The following is a 24874-nucleotide window of genomic DNA, read 5'->3' as shown; positions in this document are numbered from 1 at the left end:
ACCACATCACCTACTGCAGTAACCAGTTACTTCATTAAGTAACAGATTTAAGCAATGATGAGAGTAAGGGGAGTGATTTGTGTTTCTTTCCTCTACACAGCCCCAGACATCCCAGGAACCTGCAGAAGTGTATTTGCTTTAAAAAAAAAAAAAAAAATCTTCCCTTCCCTAAATCTGATTGCAACTGGCAGATTCAGAAGTTCAAGACATTGCCATCGTGATTTCTTAAGGTTCTTAACTATTAAAAATATACTTTTATGGAACAGGCTGCCTGGAGAAAAATATGCCTTTGTAGTACAATTATTCCCAACAGGAAAATGCATCCAGACAAGCCCTTCCCCAAACTCTCTATTCAGAGACACGAACAGTTTGATCAGCAAAAGGAACCTCAGCAAAAGTTCACCTCTGGTGAACTTGTAGAAGTCCCACTCAGTTAATCCCAAGAGCTACTGCAATGCCAGCAAGAATGAGCCCAAATCTGCAGAACTTAACAATGTAAATTACAATTACAACGATCACCTTTTTTATCAAAGAAAGCTTTTAATATTTTCCCTCGAGAGTTTCCATAATGAAGAAAAATAAATACTTAAGCTAAAGTTAAAGCTCCCTTTTCCTCTCATTAATCAGTTTTCTCACAAAAAGGGGCTCTATCAGTGGATTGATGTGTCTTACCTTCAGAGTCTCTGCTGTCCTCCAGTAGAAGTGAAGGATCTTCCTGCACTGCAGCTTCTCTTGGAAAATCCTTCAGAGGAAGAGTAGAAAAGGCAACATCAAAGCCTTTGCTTTCAGTGGCCAAAATTTGAGAAGTAGATGGAATTGTGCAAATTATTATATGAATGGAATCATACCCAGACACTAACACAAGGCCTTGGCACAAAACTTGTTACAACCTCCACCACAGAATCATCTGGACTTGGTAGTCAAGAACTCACAGGCCATTTTAGGGACTAAAACCTTAGAAGCACAACTCAGATTAAAAATATGTATTTTAAGTGGTGATTAAGTGTATTCTCCCCATTTATGGCCAGAGAAGTAATAGTGAAACTACACTTTTTTAAAGTTTAGCCAAATTGCTAATCTCAAACAATTCAGGATTACCTGAATTGTCCAGCTTTTTGAGGAAAATGCTGTTCATTCTCTTAGTTCAGGACTGCAGGAAGCAACAGCAGCTTTTCTTACCATTTGGGGTAAAAACATGGGCTCTGCATCTTCCACTGGAAGCAGAAGTTGTGGATATCCCTTAGTGCTGAGGACTCCTAAAAACAAAAGCAGTTTTACTGTGGTCATTTTCACTACTGTTGGGCATTTTCACCACCAGCTTGACTAACCCACATCTCCACATTCCCCTTCTCTCTGAATCCCTAAACATCACGACTTTGAAAACAGAAGCGACCTTGGACTTGAAGCTGAAGTTTATAAACATCAACGAGTTCTGAGAGCCTGGATTAGAGGCTTGCTTTACAGCATGTGAAAAACTCTCTGAAAACCAGATTATTAAAAATCCTTTAAACAGGGAATAAACAGGGATGTTTAACAGGGAATAAACATCCCTGCCCCCGTGGACAGGGACACCTTCCACCATCCCAGCTTGCTCCAAGCCCCATCCAACCTGGCCTTGAACCAGGGATAGGGCATCCAGAATTTCTCTGGACAGTGTTTTACCACCCTGCACAGCTCGGCTTTTACGTGCAAAAAAGCTTGGGGAAAACAGGGAGTGCTGACACTTGCGGGAGGAGAACACAAAGATGCCTTCATCACGTCAAGTCCTCTATGGCTGCAAACACTTCTCAGGGGTTCCAGCACCAGCCTGAGCTGCCCCCGACTGTGTATTATGGTAAAAGAAGGTAAATGAAGGTAAGAGACGCACCTGGAGCGGTGCTGCGGGGGGTCCCTGCCCCGCACGGGGCCGGGGGGGCTCCGTGTGCGGCCGAACCCGCCCCGGGGCCCGGGCACGGGCAGAGCCCCTCACGGAGCTTCTGCACCGCCACCGTCACCGCCCGCCCGGGGGGCTTCTCCCCGCGCAGCCCCGTGGAGCGGATCAGCACCTCGCCCGCCGTGAGGCTGCCCAGGGAATCCCGGCTGGAGCTGGAGCCGCTCTGCGCTTCCATGGAGGGGTGTGGGGGGAATCTCACACAGTGGCGGCCCGAGGGCTCCCGGGGCCCCGCTCCGGCTCAGCCGCTCCCGCCTGTGGCTGCCATGGCCACGGCGTTCCTGCCCTTTAAGAGCGCCCGGCGGGAAGCGCCGCGCCCGGCGGGAGAAAGAGGGAGAGGGAAGGGAATCGGCCGATTCGCCAGCTCGGGTGGCGAATCTGCGGGGCCCTGTGTGTGTGTGTGTGTGGGGACGCGAACACCGCCCGCCCTCCTCGCCCCGCGGCGAAACTGCAGGGTCGCGGTACGCGTGGGGCCGGTGAGTGAGCCCGGGGGGCACTGGGAGTGTTCCTGAGGGACCGGGAGAGCCCGGCAGGGTCAGGGATTGTTCCTCAGGGACCGGGAGTTGTTCTGAGGGCCGGGGAGAGTTCCTGAGGGCCCGGGAGTGTTCGGAGGGTCCGGGAGGGCTCCTGAGGGTCAGGGAGCGCCCTTGAGGGGCCGGGACTGCTCCTGAGGGGCCGGGACTGCTCCTGAGGGGCCTGGAGAGCCCGTAAGGGGCCCAGAGTGTTCCTGAGGGGCCAGGAGCGTTCCCGAGGGACCGGGAGAGCCCGCGGGCGATGGGGAGAACTCGGGAGGGCTCCTGCAGGCCCGGGAGAGCCCGTGAGGGACAGCGAGTGTTCCTCACGGACGGGGAAAGCTTCTGAGGGATAGGGAGTGCCCGTGAGCGTCCGCGAGTGTTCCCGAGGGAGCGGGAGGGCTCCTGAAGGCCCGGAAAGGTTCCTGAGGGACAGAGAGCGCCCTTGAGGGAGCGGGAGGTGTCCTGAGGGACGGAGCATTCCCGAGGGACCGGGAGAGCTCCTCAGGTGCAGGGAGAGCCTGCAAGGGTCCGGTGTGTTCCCGAGGGTCCGGGAAGGGAAAATCCGTCCCTGCCCCGGGGTTTTCCCGGCGGGCAGGAGGGCGCTCCGTGCCAGGGGTTGTGCCGCGGGGCCTTGGGCGAGTGACCCCCGAGCAGGGGAAACCCGAGGTGGCCTTGGAAGGGGAGCTGGAGGATGGAGTGAAAGGAAAGAAAAGAAAAAAATCGATGAGGAGTTGTTTTATCTCCAGCTTTTGATTTTGTTGGGAAAAGGCGTGTTTCCTCCCAGCACAGGCCCTCGCACGTGTTCGGTGTGTTCAGAGAGGCTCTCGGGGCTCTGGTTTAGCACTGACTGTGGTTACTCCCCTTTGGTGTCAGTATCTCCACAATTCACCTCTTTCCCTTCAGCGTCCAGGCCAAATCCAAGCTATTGTGGGTTAGAATAACCTGTGCACCAGGTACAGCTGCTTATCCGGCCTCCTGACCAGCCCCTTTCTCACCTCACCATGTGCTTCCCACTTCTTTAAAGGCCCTTGGCCTGTTAATTAGTTGTTTGTTTTTTTTTTTTTTTTAAATCTAATATCAGTCAGGTTTTAGCCTAATGATCCCCAGCAATAAAGAGAACTTTATAGGCCGTGGGGGCTTTATCTTGATATAGTTCTTTGCATCTGTATTTTTATTCTTTATCTTGACGCAAGTCTTTGACTCGGTATTTTTATTCCTCTTTATTTTGACACATTTCTTTGACCTGATGTTTTTGTTCTTCCTTGTCCTTTTCAGAAACACTCACGTGGTGTTCCCTGTGTACAACTGGAAGCAAAGGCTTGGAAAGATATTTATCTTTATCTTGATAAAGTAGGCATTACCTAGACCTAATTCAGATGTTAATCAGGATAACAAGCATGAGGGATTTCTGGTGTCTCTCCATCACCAGGAAAATGCAGCTCCTCACAAAAAGGTGGAAAAAATCCACCCCAAACACAGGGCTTGTTTAGCTTCCATGGGAAAGGATTCTCCTGACTCCAGATTAGGTCGTGGACAGGAATGGTGATTACTTAGGTGGGAAAAACTTCCTCCAAGTGCTTCACCTGTAACAACTCCAGGCTGGGGATGGAGGGAGGCTTTTTGGTCACCCAGCAGTACAGGAATTACAATAATAAATAAAAGCTGTGTTCCAATTATTAGCCCTTAGGAGTTAAGTTCATGATCCCTCTGCCTTCTGAGGCCTGGAGACACAGCTGTGGAAGCTGCATTCCCACAGATCAGAAGTTTTAGGAGAGTTCTGACATCTGCAGTTGTGGCTTCTGCTCCTTTTGCCGTGCTCAGGATCCTTCACCTAAGCACTGGTTTGAGTCACAAACCAGCTTCTCCTTCTTAAGGAAAGCTGTCACTCTGGCCTGTGTTTATGTTTCCATGGCAGTGGGAGTGGCAGCCACAGCAGAGGCAAATATTAGAGGCATTTTGCAGATTCTAAAACTGGGCTGGGAGCTGGGGTGGATCTTGCCCAGAGAACAGGCTTGAATGGACTAAAGGCTGTGTTTGTGGGAAGAAGATGGAAAACCCTTAATGCCTAAGTGAGAGAACCCAAAACCTCAGGTTATCCTTGACTGCTTATTTTACTCACAGGGACTTGTCTTAATGTCTCTTCAGAACATCAGAACATATTTGGGACAGCTCCAGGGCCTTTCCAGAAGGGAGATTTCTCCGCCTTGCTCCTCTCCCGGTGACCCAGCAGCCCTGGACCACGTGGCCCTTCCAGCAGGGGTTTATTCACAGATCTGCTTCCTTCAGTGGGGCTTGGTTAAAAGTGCAGTCCCGAATTGCCAGATCCCAGTTAGCCCAGAGGAAAGTCAGGCAGGCTCTGGGAGATTAAACTGAGCCCTGTGCAGTGGTGTGAGCAGCTCCGCAGGGAGCTCTGAGCGGGGTCAGGAGAGGTGCTGAGCCCTGGAGTGGGCTCTGTCATCCCTGGGTTTTAAACTATTTTTTTCAGAAGTTAGAAGGGAAAGGGAGAAACAGCAGGAAAGCTTGAAATGGTACATTTGCCAGACTTAAGAGCAAAACATATGCACATTCCTGGGAGTGCCCAGGTAGCACATTTTTAGGTGTTCAGGTCTGTGATTTACAGCTAAAGGTGCAGCAGAGCTGTGGGATGTGTGAAACACCTGCACCAGAACAAGGGCTGCAGACTCTGACAATCAGATGGTGCCACTGTGCTGAGGGAAATCAGAGCCTTTCCCAGGAGCCAGAGCTTTGTGAAACTGCAGTTTCAAGCTGCAGTTTTGAATCTTGCCAAACTAGTCCAGAAAAACAGACCAGGTTTGCTATAAACAGAAATTACGAAGCATCACTGAGTGTGAGAAAATGGCACTGACTGTTGAAGCTTTGAGCTTCCTGTGCTTGGCAGAGGCAAAAATCTTTCCTGTGGTTTCTGTCTCTTTAATTATCTACCTACACTGACCTGGGAGAATTGTCACTGCCCTTATTTTCTAACAGGCTTAGAAATGAGAGTGGAGGTGCCATCCCTTTTCACCAGTTGTTGCCCCCCATGACCATTGTCCTAAAACAAGTTTGAAGTGTAGGATAGGGAAGGAGGACTGGAGAGGGACTTTGGACAAGGGCCTGGAGTGACAGGACAAGAGGGAATGGCTTCAAACTGCCAGAGGGCAGGGATTGGATACTAGAAAGAAATTCTTGGCTGGGAGGGTGGGGAGGCCCTGGCACAGGTTGCCCAGAGGAGCTGTGGCTGCCCCAGCCCTGGAAGTGTCCAAGGCCAGGTTGGACGGGGCTTGGAGCAACCTGGTCTGGTGGAAGGTGTCCCTGCCCATGGCAGGGGGGGTGGGACTGGATGATCTTTAGGATCCCTTCCAACCCAAACCAGTCTGTGATTCAGTGACAACCCAAACAACACCTAGTTTCTTCTCAACCACCAGATTCTGTAGATTCTCCTTCAGAATAACCTGTGTGCTCCTGAGGAATTCTTGATTATGGGGATGTCCATCCTAAATCCAAGAATCATATGTGCACTTGACCTCCAGTGCCTGAGTTGGCTCCCTGTGCAGGGACAGTGTGATGTTAAGAGGCAGATGTCATAATCCCTGTGCTGTTGGAAGGGGTGTAGGGAGAGTTCATCCTTCTGAGAGCTCCCTGGTGCTATTTTTAGTTGCTTAGTTTTCTTTCTGTTGCAGAAATAATTGTTACTGTCTCTTTGTTCTTGTTCAGGCAGCTCTTGTACCCCTTCCCTTCCCTCTGCTGAGAGACTGGAACAGTTAAAGCTTTATAAAGCATGAATGTCTTGCCCAAGATTAATTGTGAGTAGCCCTTGCTAAAGGGCTAAATAAAGTTTTTTATCACAAAGTGATTACACTGCAGTGCTCATTTTTCTTCCACAAGTTGATATGAATTAGACTGAAGGAGCTGCTTCTCATCAACACATGATGTTAGTTTGCATTGTCATCTGTGATAAACCTTAGATAACATGGAAATTAAGGGAAAAGGAAGACAAGGTTTCAGTATTCCTCCAGGAAACCTGCAGGGATGCTTTTCAAGCCTTAACTTGTTTAGTGTGCTGGATTAGGAATGTGAGTCTTCCTTGAGGATATTTGCTGAAATCCTCGGATCCACGATTCTTTGTTTCTCTTCCTTTAAGGCCCTTCTCATTCTTTGGTGTTTTCTTGCATTTAATTCACTGCAGTCAAGGACCAGAACATTTGCTGCAGTTTGGAGTGTTTGGTGCAGCTGCACAGAGACCAGGCCCTGCTCTGAGCCAGCCTGGCTCCTGCTGCATTTGTTCAGAGGGGCTGCCAGTTTAGATTTGCCTTTTTTCCTTATTTGGCACAGGTGACATCTGAAGTCACTGTAAGGCCACAAAGTATTATGGCCCCAGCTCCTCCCCTAGTTTTACTTTCTGAGTTTGACAGCACTTAAAAAACATAAATAAGGTATTTTATAAGTTACTTTAGCTGTTTGAAATGCCTTAAAGTGTTTCAAGGACAGCGATTAACAGGTGGATCTGGGAAGGTACCTGGAATTATCGGATGGTCTTTTCACTGAATGCATTTCAGAAAGGTAACTCCCCCTGGAGTGAACGGCTGGGAAGTTTGCCAGCAGAGTTCCATTTAAACACACTTCAAGGATGTACAGCATTCCATCTGATGTAAATGTTGCAGTTCATGTTTATGCTTTTCGTGTGAAACTCGACTCTTGTTTCAGAGCACGTGACTGAGGCGCAGGTGGTGGGACATGGCCGGGCAGATCTCCGAGTCTGACCAGATCAAGCAGGTGAGGTGTTGTGTTTGTGAGTGGCGGCTTTGAAGGTCTTTTACCACCTTGTCACATTGAGTAGGACATGGGGATGAAGTGTAAGTTACCATCTGAGTTAAGGCCAGGTCTGCAGCAACCCAGGTTTAAACATCTGACTGTTGACAAGCACAGTTTAGTGTCTGATTCAAGTAGGAGCAGCATTTGGTGCTGAAATCTTCTGACTGACAGCGAGGTTTTTCTAGTGACCTGTCCTTCAGTATCAGTGTCACCAGCTGGGCCAGGCAGGTGTGTGTAAGAAAAATTAACACAGAGTTTGGTTTGGATACTCACTGTCCCGTTTTTATTTACAGTTCAAGGAGTTTCTTGGAACATACAATAAACTTACAGAAAACTGCTTCCTGGATTGCATAAAGGATTTCACCAGCAGAGATGTGAAACCAGAAGAGGTAGGTAATTGCTTTGGTAGAATTGCTGTTCAACATTCCAACTTCAGAAGCAACTTGGGAGAGTTCTTATCTTTCAAGTGGCTAAAAAGCCAGGCAGGAAGTTCTGCAGTGGAGTCTGGGGGCCTGGCATGTTGCTTCCAAGTGAGTGTTCCAAGCAAGGTTGGACAGGGCTTGGAACAACCGGGGCTAGTGGAAGGTGGCCCTGCCCATGGCAGGGGATGGAATGAGATGGGCTTTAAGGTCCCTTCCCACCCAGCCCATTCCAGAGGTAGGTTGTTGGTACCACACACACAGGGAACTGCCCCATCTCTGTTCAGTGGCTGCTCACTGCAGTTCTGTGTCACTCCCTGAGCTGCCAGTGGAGGTTCTCGTGCCCCAGCTTCCGATGGATGGTGACTCTGTACACATGGAAGTGCCTTCCTCCAGCACATCTCCATCTTTGGACAACCCTGCTGAAATAGATGTTTTCTTACCCACATTCCTGCACTGGAGTGAGTTCCTGGGAACAGGGGCCTGCTTTTAACAGCCCTGGCTGTTCAATCCAGTGCTCTGCACTGCAGGGAGCCCCATCACAGTCACCTGCAGAAAACATTAAGCTCTCGATGAGATTCGTTGCATGTTTTTGCTTCTCCTCTCCTGTTGAGAGGCTGTTTCACAGTTTAATCATTTTGTTGGTTAAAAGTCTTAATAACCTTTGTTTGACTCCACTGGAAGGGAAAAAAACCCTGAGATTATAAACCAACCATTGTTTTTGAGCATTTTCTGCCTCCTTGGAGTTCAGCTCCTCAGTGCAGGCAGAAATTACATCTCCTTTCAGCCCTGGTTCTGCTGCTCTGGACAAAGCTCCTACTTCCAAAGACAGATTTCTTCTTTTCCTGATCTTCTCTGCATCTGCTTTAGTGGAATTCTATTACAGGTCATAATTATTCTGAATTAAAGATTATTTAGGTCCAAAACATTCTTAGATTCTCTGAGCAACCTGGGCTAGTGGAAGGTGTCCCTGCCCATGGCAGGGGGTTGGAATGAGATGAGCTTTAAGGTCCCTTCCAACCCAAGCCACGCTGTGATTCTGATCTGCCTTTTTTTGCCTCTCTGAGTTGCAGAGGGTCCATGTCTGGTAGTGCAGGAGTCACCTCTTAACAGGGGAACTGGGAAGAAACTTCCTTGTGGGAAGTTTTGTCCATCATCAGCCATTGTGGGATTTCTTGCAGAGCACCTCTGTGGCCCCTGCTGGGAACAGGACACTGGTCTAGATGGACCACTGCTCTGATCTGGTGTGGAAATTCCTGTGTTCCTCTTTAGAGCTGTAGTTTTTAATGAAACACTTGAGGTTAATACCCCCAGGCATCTCCTTTGGGATTCTGTACCTGCATAAACAGCTCCTGACCTCTTTCCCTGCAGCAAGGCTGCACTGCAAGTCCAGACTCCCCAGCCCCCGTGTCACAAACACCACTCCCTCTGGGGGCACTTCCAGAACGTGTTTCCTCGGGAGACTTCACTCCTGCTCAGCAGGTTTTGCCTCACCTGATGCCAGGCCAAGGTGTAGCTGGGTGGGGTTTGGTGTCGTTCATTTTCATCCCTTCTGCTTTTCACACCCTTTATACTGAGCACAACCAAAGCAGTTTGCTGGTTTTCCAAGTCATCAAGCAAAGTGTTTGGCTTTCCTTTCTGTCCCTCTGCAGAGACAGCAAGGTTTTGAACCCTGACACACAATATCCAATTGGTAGAACTGGTGCTCAGAAAAAAAAATCTTGTAACTCTTTCTTTGCACTTAAAGAAAAAAAACAGTTTAAATTCTAAAACTTCTATGGATGAAATAGTGCTGGTGTTTATTTCCCTGTCCAGCTGACTGATGTGCTCGGGTTGTTTTGCTGAAGGGTAACCAAGCAGGTACCAGAAAATGAATAGAGCTAATGGGAACAAGGTCAGAGAAAGGTTCAGCTGAGCAGGCAGAGACCAGACCATGAAACAGTACGTGTTTGTAAACAAAATATATTAATTTAATAGATTTATGATTTATTGCAAAGTACACAGTTTAATTTCACAAGAGGAGCCCAAGGATGAAATGGTAATATCTCCTAGATCCTAAATGTTTTCTACTGAGACTTTCATGTGAGAAACAATATTAAAAGATGTTTCAGGCATCCCTCAAAAACTAAATTTCACAATTAAACTTCCCATTTTCTCCTGCCCTTATCCTGAGGCTGAACAGTATGAGATGGGCTCACCTCACTGTTTGTCCCTGTATGTGACTTCATTTTGGGTCCTGGCTGGGGAAGTGTTTTAAGTATTTTTAAAGCCCTCTGTCTCCCTCTTCCCCCAGATGACCTGCTCAGACAACTGCCTGCAGAAGTACTTAAAGATGACCCAGAGGATCTCCATGAGATTCCAGGAGTATCACATCCAGCAGAACGAGGCTCTGGCAGCCAAGGCAGGACTGCTCAGCCCACCCCGTTAGAGGAGAGCCCCGTGCTCAGACTCAGCAAGCTGTGCCAGAGCACAGTTGGGATTTCCTGCTGTTGGGATGTGTGTCCAGCAGCTTGGAACAGAGTTCCAGGTGCTGCTCAGACAGTGGGATCCATGAAGGGTTAAACAGCGAGTCAGTCATGGTGGCCTGGCCGTGGAGTCTCCCAGGGCCTTTTCACTCCACAGGGATGTGGATTCAACCCCTCCCAGGGCCCACAGACTGGTGTGTTTGAATTCCAGGGGTGGTGGGAGGGTTCAACTGCCTTGTGCTGGGACTGGTTGAGATGAATCAATGTAATATGGGAAACACACTTTTTTATTTAATTCCAATAAAATCAATTGCAGCTGGACACAGGTTTGTATGTTCTTTCCAAAGATCCATTTTTGGGACAGTGGGAGCAGTTTTGATTGCTGGGGGTTCTTTGCCCAGCTCCTACAATCATGTGCCTTTAGTGCTGCTTCAGAGTGCTGACAGACCCCACAGTAGGCTCAGGCAGGGCTGCTCTGCCAGCTTTTCCCCAGGTATCTTTACCTCCTCATTCCCAGGCTGTGGATTACAGCACAGTGCACCAGCCACTGGTGTTCAAAACTTCCCCAGCTCTCCATGGAATTCTGTTCCTGTGCCTTCCAAAGGTGGAAGAAACCAGGATGATCCCCCAGGCTCATCCACCTGTGCTTTGTCCTCACTGCAGCACAGCTTGTTCCCTTGGAGGTGGCCAAGAGCTCACTCTAAAATAGTGAAGCCCAAAAACCAGCCCAAATGAGGCAGCAAATCTCCAATATCCTGGTTTTTAATGGAATAACAAGCTAACAATGTGCAGATTGTTTGCTGCAATCAGGCCACAAACGTTATAGCCATGAGAACAGATCCACAGTGAAGGGTGAAGGCTTTCCTTAAAGCTGGCATTTGGCAAACATTTGGAAGTAACCCATGATGGAGAAGTTCTGTTTGATCTTTCTGTGCAAAAAGGTGCTCAGAAAAGTGACTGAAGAGGTCAAGTGATGGACTTGGAGGATTTTTACGTCTCCTGGGCAAAGTACCTCGAGGCTGAAGGGAGGGGGGGTAAAATAAAATAATGGTTTTCCCTCACTTCATCATTTGGGGGTAGGAAAATAGTTAAATATTTATTGATATAGATTTCCTGTACAAAAGGTTAAGCAAGTGTTAGAGGGACTGAGTTAATAAATTGCTCACTTTCAGGTGAGTAATTTCAGGTGTGGATAACCAGTTTTGTCCAAGCTCTGTTTCACTCCAAAAACGTTTCAAATCTTTCCAATCCAAGTGGCTGCTTGAAAACAGATGATACAAATACATTTCAGCTTGGAAATAAAGTGTATCCATGTAACTGAAGCCTCCAGGTGGTGCAGGAAGCAACAGGGAAAACTTTATTAACAGATGAACTTGCTCTGCCGAGGTTTAAATTGCCTTTGCTCCCCTGACGAGCTGGCACATCCTGATGGCCACCTCAGGCTGTGTCACTGGAGATCTCCCAGTACCCCTGTTTTCTCTCCCAACCTCCATGGCAGGGGCTTAATCTGGAGTGGTGTCCATCCCTCTCCACAGAAGGGTTTGGGTTGGAAGGGACCTTAAAGCTCATCCCATTCCACCCCCTGCCATGGGCAGGGACTCCTTCCATTGGAGCGGGTTCCTCTGAGCCCCGTCCAACCTGGCCTGGAAAAATTCCAGGGATGCTCTTCTGAAATAGCCCCAAGTTTACAAAGCATAATGAAGTGCACAGCCCAAATTAGAATGACAATGGGATTATTAAGGCTTAGTGCCTGGATCCTGAGGGAAAGGCAGCAGCATCTCAGCTGAGGGGTGTGGGGAGGAGGTGAATCAGCACTCCTGAGGCGCAGGAATGGAAGCCATCCTGAAGGAAGGAGGAGCAAAGGGTGAGAAACAGTGTTGCTGAGGAAGGAATACTGAGAAAGCTGTGGAAAAAGTGAGCCAGAGGGCAGGTGGGAGGGGAGGGAACGGGAGGGCAGCCTGCCAAAAACTGCCTGGATGAAACCGAGCTGGTAAACAGACACTCAGTGGGAGCTGCTGACTGCAGCACAGACAGGAACACGCATCCCTCCTTCCCAAAGGAGTGTCTGCACCCAAAGGCTGGAAGCAATTCCTGTCAGCCCACAGAGCAGAACCATCCCAGCAGGAAGGGGCAAACCAGAGCCTTGTTCCAGAGCGCCCCGGCCATCAGCGGTGCCAGCACAGCCATCGGATCAATCAGCTGGAAGATTATAATAGAGGCTCCTTGGATTCTGTCCAGGATAAAAGCAAAGCCCCAATTTATGGCATCCCTGCTGAGAGGCTGCAATCCCTGAGCTCTCAGGAGAGGAGGGACTGCAGCCCCTGGGAGGGTGAAACAGCAGCGTGGTTTCTGTGCGGGAGGCAAAGCCCCTGCCCTCGGTACCCGGCTCTGGGAACTGCAGCTCAGCAACAGCTCTTTTTCCAGCCTTTCTCTGAGCTGGGTTAGGAAGTCAGCACGAGGCATTTGAGGAATCTGGTTAACTCTTGGGAAGTCAGTTAATAGCTCAGCTCCCAAATTCCTTGAATGAGCATGGCCAAACTCTCAAACCTGTAAAAGCAGAGCTTGTGACACTTCAACCTGAGCCTGCCCCGAGTTCCCAGCAGAGAGCACGGAGAGAACTCCACAAAGTGACAATTCTGCTCAACCTTAGAACGTTTTAAAAACTGTTTTACCTGAACTCCACACTCCTGATTGTTTTGGTGTCAGGCTCTGCCTGTGAACACCCAGGGAGCATTTGACATTCCAGTTTTAGTAGTTCAGGCTGTAACATGATGGTCACATCTTTTCCCAGGATTTCTCACCCACAGAAACAGATGTAACTGGAAGACACACAAGACGACCCTACATTGGTCTTTAAATAAACATCTACTCACACAGGGCTTGATCAGACAGTGGCTGGTTACAGTTTTTTATCCTGTATCCTTTCCCTCTAATCCCAGGGAAGGGGAGAGGGCTGCACAGGGAGCTGGGCTCCCTGGATGCATCCAAGGAAGTGCAGCTGACAGATCACCAGTTGTTCATTAACACAACAGGGAGCTTATTGAAATTTCAAGTAATTAAAACAGAAATCCAGTTGGGGCCATTGCTGTATTTTACAGATCCTGCCCTTACTGGGAGATAGAACTGGATGCTCTTCCCCTCTCCTTGTGCCCAATCCCACGGGGCATTCCCGTGTGTGCTGCTCCCCAGGGATCTGCCGGGAACTCCGAGGTGGGGCTGAGGGAAAAGGGTTTCAAGGCTTCACAGCCAGGGACAGTCTAGCCCCTCATCAGTAGGACAGGGGTGTTGGCCACCTCTCCTGCTCTTCTTCCTGCTTGGATCTCTGGGAGAAAGTGCCTGTGTGTCCCACAGAATTCCTGGATTCCCTGGGGACGGGGGCAGGGCCTGAGGAGAAGAGCTGTGGGATCTCGGTGCTATCCCCTCCTCCCTTGGGACCCAGGGGCTCTTCCAGCCCCTTTGTGGGGATCCCATCCCTCTGATCACCCTGTGGACTGTCCCTTCCCACCATGGTGACGGCAGCGGTGAGTTCTTTACAGTAAGTCAGGGAGAATGGACATCTACAACACTTTTGACAGCCACAACTGGAATTAGATCACAGGAAATACATTACTGACCACCTCCTGAAACGAAACTGTTGCTCTGTTTCTGTCCAGACTGCACCAGGGTGGCCAAAAAAACCATCCCGTGACTCTCCAGAGACGAGAGAAGAAAATATGGGTTGATTTGGAAGAGGAGACAACACATTTCACTGCTTGCCCACACATCCCCAGCTCGTGGGGAAGGCAGGACAGGTCCCTGCATGCTGGGACATTCCAGCAATAAAGGCTTTATGTGAAACCAGCTCCAGGCTACCTGTTAACACCAAATGGTTGTTCAAAGACACAGAGATGTGTTACCCTGCCCAGGGATGCTGCAAAGTTCTCCGAAGAGAAACCAGGAAACAAAAATCAGCTCCCTCCTGCACTGCCTGTGAATAACATTCCCATAGTTATTCCCACAGGATTAAGTGGGGCTGCTCTCACAGTCTGAGTTAAACACACTCAAATACCTGCACAGACCAACATAAAACTTTGCTCCTTCCTCGTTCCAGTGCCAAAGCACTTCCCTGGCAGAGAGGGGCTCTCCTGCTCCCTCAGCCACCGCTCCTGAGCTTCTGCCCCTCCCTCTGTGCCACTGGGATGGCCCACAGTGCTCCCCTGCAGGGTGAGGAACAGAGCATGAGCAGAAGGAATCAAGGGCTTGGGTTTGTTTTTTTCTCATCTTCTGGTTTTTTCCCCCTTTTTAAAATAGCTTTGCACTTTCCCCATTCCTGAGGGAAGTCATTCTCAGGAAATAAAGGAGCATCAAGAGAGCTGCACATGCACATAAACAAGGGCCTCGTTAAAATAGAAAGAGAAACCACCCTTGTGCAACACAACAAAGTGTTCCACACAAATTCCACATCTTACCCCTCCTTCTGAACCTGGCAGGAGCTTGGCAAATTAGGTCAAGCTGTACCCAGATGAGGGATTAGAGGAGGAGTTCGGAAATAGCTGGAGATGCCGCCTGGGATGGGAACGTGCTCGGGTTCCTGGGAGGAGCAGAGAGAGAACCACAAAACCCCTCTGGAATGGGAAGGAGCAGGAACAGCAACATGAACAGCAAAGGGAACTCCAAACGAGGACCCCAGGAAAGCCCTGCCCTTGGCAAGGTTTGCTTTCACAGCCAGCACGGCCTCATCTTTGCAGTTTTCCTTCAAGGACCACGCAGGGTTTGCCACGGGGCTGATCCAAAACCCCATTAAATCCCAGACACTGAGTGGTAACTAATAAAGGTGAATCATTTTAAACTTTCACAGAGACCTTTTGAAAAAACATCCTATTTGGTGTTAGGCAATATGGGAGAATGACAGGTTTTCTCAAAATTGGAGAGCAATAGCCCTGGAATTACAGTGAGTCAGCCTCTGGCAACATCCCCTTTGCTTCCACTGCTTCATGATGTTCCTCACATCTCCAGGGGTGGCCCTTTATCCTGCAAATAATAAAATCCCAAGTACAGAGAAGTAAAAATAAGGGAGATTTTCGTGCATAATTTCTGCCAAGGCATAAGGGCACAGTGAACAGCTCACTCAGGCTTTGTTAACACACTCATCTTTTGTCTCAGCTGCTAAATGTGGCTCTCAGCTCACGTCACAATTGTTTCAAGCCATCAAACCAAACCTGCTCTTTTCTTACAAAGAAGGCAACAGCACTTATTTCCATTTACTGCTGGAAAAGAATTCCAGGAGATGCTGCCCAGAAAATCCTTTTGGCTGCCTCAGCCATCCAAGAATGTTTTTAATGGGGAAAAGAAGAACATGTTACAAGAACATTCTTTTTTTTTTTAAATGTGAAATTCCACCTGGCTGACAAACCTGTCTGCAGAGAGAAGGATTTCTCAGCAGTCTGACTGAGGCACAGGAGTTGACAATCCTAAGATTCAGATTCCCCTTCCAGGTCCACATCAAAGCCTTCCTGAGTGATTCTGGCAGCCACTACTATACGGTCCCCTCTACATAAAATAATATGTAGCTATTTTTAAAAATTTCTGTCCATTCTAATCCTGCACCTTCAGAGAAAAATGAGACTCAAGTGTGCACAATACCACAAAAAGTGATTTAATCACCTTTTCTGCTGCTGTCCTTCAAATTAAAGACCCTCTGCTCCCATGAAGGTCAGGCAGGTTTTACTTCCTGAAGCCACAGATTTCTTTGCCCTTGTGATGCTTTTCTTTCACTGATAATTACTCCTGGAAATCTGCTTTACCCTCTGCTGAAATCATGGCTTGTTATTATTGCTCTGACATCTGTGCTCCTCCTGCCTCAGCTGCTCACTCGGATTGAGCAACAGAAAAGTTTCTCAGACAGGAGAAATGGGATGGAGGAGCCAAAAGCAGGCAGAGATTTCACTGGGTGTTGCTGAACTTCCACATTCAGAGAGAAAACAGAACCTCAGCAGGACAAGGTGCAGCTGACACACTTGCTGGGAAGAAAATAAAACCCCCAAACAAGTAGGAAAATGAATCTTTTCTTACCTTATGTCCTTGCATGTGAAGTTTTTTTTTTCCAGCTTTCAGATAGAAAACCAAAAAATCTGCCAGAAATCTGCCAGTTCTTTGTATCAACTGCAGGAGGTGAGGGAAGAGTCTGATTTTCTCACAGCCCTGCTCTTTTTAACAATTTTAACAGAATTTGGGACTGTAATTTTGTTCTCACCTCCTCAGCAAGCTTGAAATAAAACAAGAACCACTTGGAGATCAGGAGGCAGCGGAACAGCACAAAGGATGCCAAGAGAATGCTTGATTTTTGCTTGCTCTTGCAAACACGATACCTGACGTCTTCTTTGAAAAAATCCCCACTCTGTACAATCACAATTCTGTGTCTTCAACATTGTAAGTTTTCATCCAAGGCAATGGAAGATGCTTTGGAATTTATTTTATGCCAACAAGGCATCAATAAGGGGATTACAGTCCAGTCAGAAATCATGGATCTTACTGGGTTTTCTTCTTGATTTCACCTTTAACCCAGGATAACCCAAAGCTACCCAGGTAATCTTCTCTTCCCTGTGAATTTTTTAAAAAAACATCACAGGAAACTCCTGTAAAATCTCCTGAACAAGCTGGTTCCATGACATGCTCCTTCCCAGCAGGATAAAACCAGTGCCACGCTGGAGGCTCTGCCAATCCCCCTTTTCCTGCAGCTTTTGTGCCACAATAACAACGTCAGTTGGGTTTGGGGGTGTTCCCACCAGCCCAGTGCGAGCTGAGCAGGTGGGAAGGGCAGGGAGGAGTAAATTCTCCGTGTCAAGGAGCAGCCACCCCTCAGGATGATTTTTCCAAGCCTTTAGGAATTGTTACCTTCAGTCCTCCAGGCAGTGTGGGAACCCCTCCTGAGGGCCAGGGAGCAGCAGCTCAGCTGGGAACACCCCCTGGGATGGGCTCAGCTCCTCCATCCTCCGTGCTCAGCAGGGGGGGATGTGCCTGTTTGGGATCTCACAGTGTTAAGGAATCTGCACAAGACAGAATTCATCCTGTTATTCCAGCAGATTTTCAGTTTGCTTCTGTAAATTATTAAGCATGTGGACCCAGGTTACTTCCTTTTGAACGAGCACAGCTTTTTATTCGTAGCTATCGTAAGGTGAACAGTAAGAGTTAGCTCTGGAAATAAAAAAAATCTTTACAGTAATTTGTGGAGATTAATTTTCCTATTTAGGTTAAGCCCAGACATTTACAAGAACAATCACTTAAATAAAAATAGAATATAAAGCCTATGTTTAAAACATGGCCTTTATTAGCACTGTCTAGTGAGCTCCATATTTACCTTACATTGAAATAGCTCTGCTTCGCTTAAGAAAAGACAGAAAAAGTGCATTTACAAGAGGACTTTTCCTTTAATTTTTTTTTTTTTCTCTGCGAAAATGGAAGGAATCGGAATCACAAGTTGACAAATGCTGCGAAATGAGATTTCCAGAAACATCAATTTCAGCAATGCTACACCATCACTAGTGTTTTCCTTCTGCCCCTCTGCCCTGGGAGCCCAATCTGCTATACAGTCTAGAGCATCTATGCTTTTACTCTACAGCATATTAAACACAGAAAAAAAAAGGGGCTCGCACCCCCCTGCAATGTACAAACATGAATAAAAAAATCGATTAAAAAAATCACTTTTATACAGAATGTATATGCAAACTGTCTTAAATACATGGTTTTGTTGGGTTTTTTTTAGGGGGGGAAGAGTTATTTACAAACTGCATCTGCCCGTGGGACAATCCACAGGCAGAGCACACACAGTTGCTTTTTTTTATTGTTTTTACTTTCTTGTTGCATCTCAACTTTGGGAGATGGGACTTGGTTTTTTTTTTTCGGCAGTACAGCAAAACAGAAGAGCTCGTGACAAAAGGATCTTAAAGGGCAAGCCAAGACATTTTTGTTCCTCCCAACAAGGTTTTTAAGTACTAGGACTGCCAAAGTCTCCAAAATCAAGTTTTTAGCCCACTGACAGATCTGGGGGTGGGGAGGACAGGTAGACAGACCCACTGGAAGTACAGGAATGGCTACTGGATAATTCCTCCTGAAGAGCCAGAACTGAGAAGGATGTTTTTTTTTTAATCCAAAGAGTGAACTAACCTAGGATTTTTTTTTTTTCCAATTTTATTAATATTTTAAAAAATACATAAAAATACAACATCCAATGTCTGAATAAATATATTTAACAAGTTGCAAGATACCTTATTTTACACAAAAATTTCAGCTTTAGAAATCTTGTTAAATAACTTCATTGTTGTTATATATTTCATTTTTCGTCTTTTTGTAACAAAATAAAAACTCTGAAATTACATAGAAAAAAGACAAAATATTTTTGTCAAGGGATAAGATAGTCCACTGAAAACCTATTCACAATTCCACTGTAAACATTAATAAACATTTAAAATATTTGCATAATTGTGTGCTCAAAAATCCTATAAAAAGTGGAAGACTTATTACAACTGTAGTTTTCAGTCAACTACACTTCCTTTCACAATTTATTTTGTCCCATTTACACCTTTAGAACTGGGCACGTTGCTGAACACGTCACTTTGGCAGTTCTGGAGAGCAAGTGCTTCCACGGAGAGGAACTACTCACCGAGAGTTACCACCAGCTGGGGGAAAGTGCAGCAGCTGCTCAGTTCTTTTTGGGGAATTAATACTCTGATGTCTGCTTGGTGCACTTACTTTTTTTTGTTTTGTTTAAGATCACCCTACAACACCTGAATGCTTCATTGGACAGAACTTTTCCAATTTGATAAGTGCCCTTTTCTCTGCGTTAAGAAAAAATAATTAAAAAAAAAAAAAAGACAACACAACAACAAACGAACGAGAAACAAAGAAAAAATAAAACAAACACGATGACGAGGATGTCACTTTGTGCCTACAAACCTTCAGTTACCAATGAGCTTCTCGGAAGGGTAAATGAAACAAAAGAAGAAGGGGGGGAGAGGGGAGGACAGGTAGAGAGTCCAGCAGTGGAAGTGTGGACAGGATGTACTTGGCAATGTCAAACCAGTCGAGTGCTTTTCCTGGGGCTGAAGTTGAGGGTTTGTGTCCGTGGCAGCAAAGCTGCTGGCAGGGCAGAGCAAGGGGCATCACCTGCATTCCACAGCCAGCACGTTCTGGGGAGGAGAGGACGAGGAGGGGCTCATCCCAGTGTCTGAGGAGGCAGAGGACATGGATGCTCCTGTGTGGGACACTGAACACACACAACAACTCATCAGCGTGAGGTCAGCAAGGCACAGCTCTCGTTGATGTCTCCTTGGTTCTTCTGTTGTTTCAAATGAAGCAGCACAATCACAGCACACAGATTGTTTCTGGCAACTGCTTTCACTGCTCTATTCACAGAAACTGGATTAACCTCACCCATCTATCGAGAGATAACTCAGGGCAGTCACTACCCTGACTGAAAACTCAAGACTAAGAAGTCCAAGCTTCTAATATGCAGTTATAAAACAGTCACTAAATATTTCTGTAGGGTTCAAGTTCTGAAAAGCCACAAATATTCTTTCTAGGTATGTATACAAAGAGATGATAACACTTTTTAAAAAAATCATCATTTAAACTCCAGCTGCATTGACTTAAACATTTTCAAACAAATTAACTTGTCGTGGGAAGCAAAAAGCAAATCTCAAAGTTACCTTCTCTGTCTTTCTTTTTCAATCTTTTCCTTCTCCTGTCTATGGTTGCTACTTCTGACTTCAAGGACATGTAGTATTTTCTTATCTCCTGCAGTTTTTCTTGTAAGAAGGAGATCCTTTCAGTGCTGCTCATGTTGTCCAGTTCATCTAGAAGTGGGAAGAACAAACAGCTTTATCATGGCCATTTTAAGCAAATCTTAAGTGGATATAAGACACAGCATGAGAGGTAACACAATTCCACAGCTATGCCATAAAAAGCCCACACCTAATTTAGAACCCCCAAGTTTTGCATGTTTGTTTTTTTTTTCTTTCAAAACAAATTTTCTTCGAAATTTCCTTCTAATTCAAGTCATTTAAAGAATCCTTACTGAGCTGGAAACTCCACTTGTAGACTCTGGGTGAAGCACTCTGGTGGTGGTGCTTGTCCCTGTGTTTGTCCTTGTCCCCATCTTTGATGTGAGGGGAAATCACCCTGGCAGGAGAGCGAGAAATCTTCTGGGGTTTGGCTGCGTTGATGTGTTTGACAGGAGTGCATTTACTGGAACTGTCCAGCACAGGAAGGTCTTCACTGTCACTGCTTTGTCCTGAAATGAGAAGAATTTAATTTGGACTTATTAAAAAAAAAAAACAAACAACAAAAACACCACCTCGACATTTTCAAAATAGTGGTCGTAGTGAAAAGCAATAATAAATAAACTCATCAAAATTAGAATTTCAGAGCACTGATAAACTATCTTAAACTATCTTCTAGTGTCTGCTTTCTAACATAAAGCAGACATTGGAATTCCTTTCTTAAAGATTAATCTTGCATTACTAAAGGTAGGCAGTGATTGTAAATAGTGGCCAAATTGATTTACACATCTAAAGGAACAATTCTGAAACAAGACTAAAAGCATAAAAGTTTAAACATGTAATAGAAAATTCTAAGCTGATATATTCAACTATTTCAGATCCCCACATTAATTGCCAGGTTTTCCACAGGCATGTCAAATATGTCTGAATTTTGTACATCAAGAGAATTAATATTTTAGTTTGATATTTAAAAACACAACAATGCTGCCGTGAGGGCTCAAAACATTGACTCACTCACACAGTGATCACCAGGAATTCTGTCATAGGACAAAGGGGAATGTCCAGATTTCTACAGAAAGTTAGAAAATAGCCACATACTTGAAAAAAAAAATTCCTTTGGCTGAAAAGCTGTTCTTTAGCATCAAACATTTTTCTGCACTCCATAAATGGCATTTTTTTCCCCCACCACAATCACCTACTGTAAGACTTTAAAGTTGCCCTCTCCCAAAATTCATAACCAATCTAATAGATAAAAATCAGCCTGATGGGAAATGTTTAGTAACTGCTAATTTACACAATTAGTAATATAAAACAGCCAAGAGATTCCCAGTAGCTCTGCTACCACAGAGCTCAGAAGTTCCCTCCAGTTGTTCACCACCAATAATCACGATGAATAAAAGTGAAAAACCCCAGCAGGGAAGTGCCATTCACTGCAAACAGTGGGTACCAGTGAGAACAGTGGGCTCTTCTCCATGTTTCCAGGTCAGGAGGATCTTCCCCCTCCTCCCCAGCCAGGAATGTACCTGTTCCATTCTTCTCATTTTTGGCTGCAGTGCTGCTTCGCTTTGGAGTTCGCTTTTGTTTCTTTGCCAGCGTTCCAGTGTTGCTGTCACTGGGTCTTTTTTGACCTAAGTGAGAAGGAGAAACAATAAACAAAACACAAGATAACTCAAGTATTTCTGCTCCTAACAAGTTCTTTTTATAAGCAACAAAGAGAAATTTAAAAGCAGACAGGGTAAGACAGTTGGGGTTGTTAAGCCTGGAGAGGAGAAGGCTCTGGGGAGACCTCAGAGAACCTTCCAGTGCCTAAAGGGGCTCCAAGAGCTGGAGAGGGACTGGGGACGAGGGCCTGGAGGGACAGCACAAGGGGAAATGGCTTCAAACTGACAGGGTTAGATGGAATATTGGGAAGAAATTCTTGGCTGTGAGGGTGGGGAGGCCCTGGCACAGGTTGCCCAGAGAAGCTGTGGCTGCCCCATCCCTGGAAGTGTTTCAGGCCAAGTTGGACAGGACTTGGAGCAACCTGGGATAGTGGGAGGTGTCCCTGCCCATGGCAGGGGGTGGAACTGGATGGGCTTTAAGGTCCCTCCCAACCCAAACCATTCTGTGATTCTAAAACCAGAAGATAAAACCAACCAACCAACTTTTTAGCAAAGTTTGACACCGGGCTTAAGGCAACTCTGGAAACGATCCCAGCAGGGAGTGACTCTTCCCAGGAACGCTCACCTTTCTCTCCCATCTCCCTCTCTTGCACAGCAACGCTACAATTGCTCGACGTGGTGCTGGCCTCGAAGCCATTGACAGACTCGCTCTCGCAGAGCCCCTCCTGGGACTCCTCGGCCACGCTGTCCACCTCGATGGTGGCGTCGCTCTCGCTCTTGACGCTGCGCGACTCGTCCTGGCTGAGGGCCAGGGGAGAGGCCACCGGGAGCGCCGAGGGGGCGGCGGGGGGGAAGGCAGAGGGCTGGCAGTTCGGAGCGCCGGGGTCTGGCTTTTCCACCGCCGCATCTTCGCCGCCGCTCTTCTCCTTCTCGTCCAAGTCGTCCAAGTCCACCTCGTGGCACAGCAGAGTCTCGGGCCCGATCTGGGGCATCGCGTCGTCCTCGTCTTTCAGGGGGACGTTCTCGTTGGCTTCGGCGGCGCGGGGGAAGGTGTCGCCCCTCGGCTCCTGCCCGTGGGGGGCTGGTTCTGCCACCAGGGCTGGCATCTCCTCGTGGCCAGCTCTGAGGGGCTCCTCAGCGTTGGTGCCTCTACATTCCTCCGCCCCGGTACATTCATTGGTCCTCTCTTCAGACACGATATTTGGCACTTCCATCTCGCTCTCTCGCCGATTTCTCTTCTCGGGCGATGCCTGTTCCAGAGTTTTCCTTTTCAAAAGCTTCTTATCTTTCGTAGAAGGTTCCGTCTCGCTTTCAGGAGTGCTGGAACTTTCTTTACAGTCCAAGGAAGACCCATCCAACCTTTCAGGTTCCGTAAGAGATTCATTTGCCGCCTCTTCTTGGCCTCCTGGCGCAACCTTGGCGTTCTCTAGAGAGGGATCTTTTGTCTTGCTCCTTCTCCCTTTTCCCTTGGGCGATTTTTCAGCCTCTCTTTTGATTTCTTCGATTTGATCCGGTTTGTTTCCGAAAATCTGAACTATCTGTTCACTTTCCTCAACTTCCAGTTTCAGTGTTTCTAGTGGCTGCCCTTGAGTCCTGTCGTTCTCTTTCAACGCATGAGGGATCTTTGGGTTCTCTTCATCCAACTTCTCATCGCGGAGTTTTTCGCCTTTTTCCAGTTCTGAAGTTTCTGGAGAAAATTCTTCGTTCAAATTCTTTTCAGATGACTCATCTGCTTCACTGTCAGATGTGCCAGAGTCTAAAGAAATTACAAAAAAAGAAGCAAACAGCACCCTAAATAATGAATTACAACACAATTTCCCAATTGAACCACCCAAGAACCCCTCCCTCTCTTTCAGAAATCTGGGGTGTTACATCAGTTTAAAAAATCCTGCATTATTCAACACACTTGCTACAGTTCTTATTTTAACCTAAAATCTCTATGAAACTGCAATAGTAGTGGCACTGTCAGAGTTCAAGGAGCATCTGGGTGATGATTTTAGTCACATGATTTACTTCATGCCTGTAATTCTCCTGCTACTATTTCCCAGCTAAGCCACTATAAACGAATTACAGTGCACAGTAGCAAGAAGAGTTTTACAGGTTCTCCCAATCCGGTATCTACCTGTGGATGTTGCCTCTCCCACCTGAGATTACAAAGCCAAAAAATCAATACTGCTCCCCTCCATGCAGCCCCAAACAGAAAAAAAAATCAAAATCAAAAAATAAAACCCTTCTAATAATAAAACTTCTATGCACCACACACAGAGCAAGCACTGCTACATTACCAAAGATTATTCAGGGAGCTGCACTAACAGTGATTTCACTTCAGTTCTTGCTCAGAGAGGTTTAGAAATACCAAAAATGTTGCTGCCCTTTGTGTACAATCAACAGCTCTGGTGGATGATGTAGCACTGAGGTTGAGGGTTTAATTAACACAATACAGACTGTCTTACAGCACTGGATTGGGCCTGTTCAGTATCAGCACTGAAAGGCTCTGGCTGAGGAATATGGAATAATTTGTACAGTCATTTCCCTGCCACAGCTCTCCTGAGAGCAAACTGTGCCCCTCAGCAGTGTCAGCTCAGCTAATTCCTCAACAAAGTTCACAAGGAGAAACCAAAAAACAACAACAACAACAAAAGGTAAAAAAAAAAAAAAAATAAAAAAATCAAACTCCTTTTGAGAATGGTACTGAAAAAACCTCCAAAGTATACACAGGACTGAGATCACTCACCGTTTGATCCTCTATCAGAATCAAACATTCCTGAGCTACGTCTCGTCTGCCTGCGAGGTGCTGCTAAAATTGAAATCGAAAGGATTAATTTTTGTGGAGTCAAATCTGCACCAAAAAAACCCAAAATCTGTGCTGTGGCAGTGCTGCTGCACTGCCTGGTGAAGCAGCACTGGGAGCTGTGCCAGGGCAGTGGCAGCCCCACTCCCAGGCACCTCCACACCAGAACACGAGTGCACGGAGGTACCTTCGGCTCCATTTGGGAATTGGGGGGGGATGGGACAGGTTGTGCCCCTCTGGCTCCAGATTTACCTTCACTGGTGGCTGTTTTGGATAAGCTGCAAGATGTGTTGGAGGGAAGAGTAGATTTCAGAGGGGGCCGCCCACGCTTGGATTTTTGTTTCTCCTCGTCCTTCTTCTCGTCCTTTTCACCGTCCTCTTTGCTCTGAGGGGAAAACGAGGAGTTTTTAGTGGAGTTTCCCTGCTGGTCATCAAAACCTTTCTCCTTCTGTTCTAATAAAAAACTAGACCATGGGCTGCATGCCTTTTTTTAAACAGAGGGAAAAAACAATGAATATTTGTTAATGGTTCACTGCTGATCACTCTTCTCCATCTCCTCTATTAAAAAACTAAACCGTGGACTGAA

The 24874-nt window shown here is 46.8% G+C and overlaps 3 protein-coding genes across 5 annotated transcripts in view; 1 reads left to right on the top strand and 2 right to left on the bottom strand.

Moving 5' to 3' along the window:
- KIAA0586 (KIAA0586 ortholog) overlaps positions 1-2206 on the bottom strand; it is a 38545-nt gene extending 36339 nt beyond the window's left edge. For both annotated transcript variants that reach the window (XM_050336232.1, XM_050336233.1), the window contains exons 1-3: positions 1868-2206; positions 1180-1256; positions 673-742 (exon numbers count right to left, since the gene is read on the bottom strand). In XM_050336232.1, coding sequence (XP_050192189.1) covers positions 673-742; positions 1180-1256; positions 1868-2108 — 388 coding nt within the window. In that variant the 5' untranslated portion in view covers positions 2109-2206. The remainder of the gene's footprint in view (positions 1-672; positions 743-1179; positions 1257-1867) is intronic.
- A 119-nt stretch (positions 2207-2325) lies between these two features.
- Positions 2326-10462, top strand: TIMM9 (translocase of inner mitochondrial membrane 9). Its single transcript, XM_050336278.1, has 4 exons — positions 2326-2406; positions 7150-7218; positions 7551-7646; positions 9970-10462. Exons 2-4 carry the CDS (start codon positions 7180-7182, stop codon positions 10102-10104), a joined length of 270 nt encoding a protein of 89 aa, XP_050192235.1. The 5' UTR covers positions 2326-2406; positions 7150-7179; the 3' UTR covers positions 10105-10462.
- Positions 10463-17414: 6952 nt separating this feature from the next.
- The window catches only part of ARID4A (AT-rich interaction domain 4A), a 44426-nt gene continuing 36966 nt past the window's right edge, over positions 17415-24874 (bottom strand). Inside the window, exons 19-25 of one of the 2 annotated variants that reach the window (XM_050336234.1) lie at positions 24541-24673; positions 24232-24294; positions 22123-23253; positions 21420-21524; positions 20193-20408; positions 19825-19971; positions 17415-19382 (exon numbers count right to left, since the gene is read on the bottom strand). In XM_050336234.1, the coding sequence (XP_050192191.1) occupies positions 19279-19382; positions 19825-19971; positions 20193-20408; positions 21420-21524; positions 22123-23253; positions 24232-24294; positions 24541-24673 (1899 nt within the window). In that variant the 3' untranslated portion in view covers positions 17415-19278. The remainder of the gene's footprint in view (positions 19383-19824; positions 19972-20192; positions 20409-21419; positions 21525-22122; positions 23254-24231; positions 24295-24540; positions 24674-24874) is intronic. The other variant, XM_050336235.1, reaches the window with a different exon arrangement.

This window comes from Myiozetetes cayanensis, unplaced genomic scaffold, assembly GCF_022539395.1.
Source record: "Myiozetetes cayanensis isolate MyiCay16 unplaced genomic scaffold, myiCay2020 scf6-25, whole genome shotgun sequence".
Lineage (NCBI taxonomy): Eukaryota > Metazoa > Chordata > Aves > Passeriformes > Tyrannidae > Myiozetetes > Myiozetetes cayanensis.
This window is presented reverse-complemented; position numbering and strand designations above follow the sequence as displayed.

Bases quoted from the DNA above. Each gene is read 5' to 3' on its own strand.
- TIMM9 (XM_050336278.1), top strand. From the start codon at position 7,180: ATGGCCGGGCAGATCTCCGAGTCTGACCAGATCAAGCAG. The intron at 7,219-7,550 runs GTGAGGTGTTGT...TTTTATTTACAG, and splicing joins AGTCTGACCAGATCAAGCAG to TTCAAGGAGTTTCTTGGAAC. The intron at 7,647-9,969 runs GTAGGTAATTGC...CTCTTCCCCCAG, and splicing joins GAGATGTGAAACCAGAAGAG to ATGACCTGCTCAGACAACTG.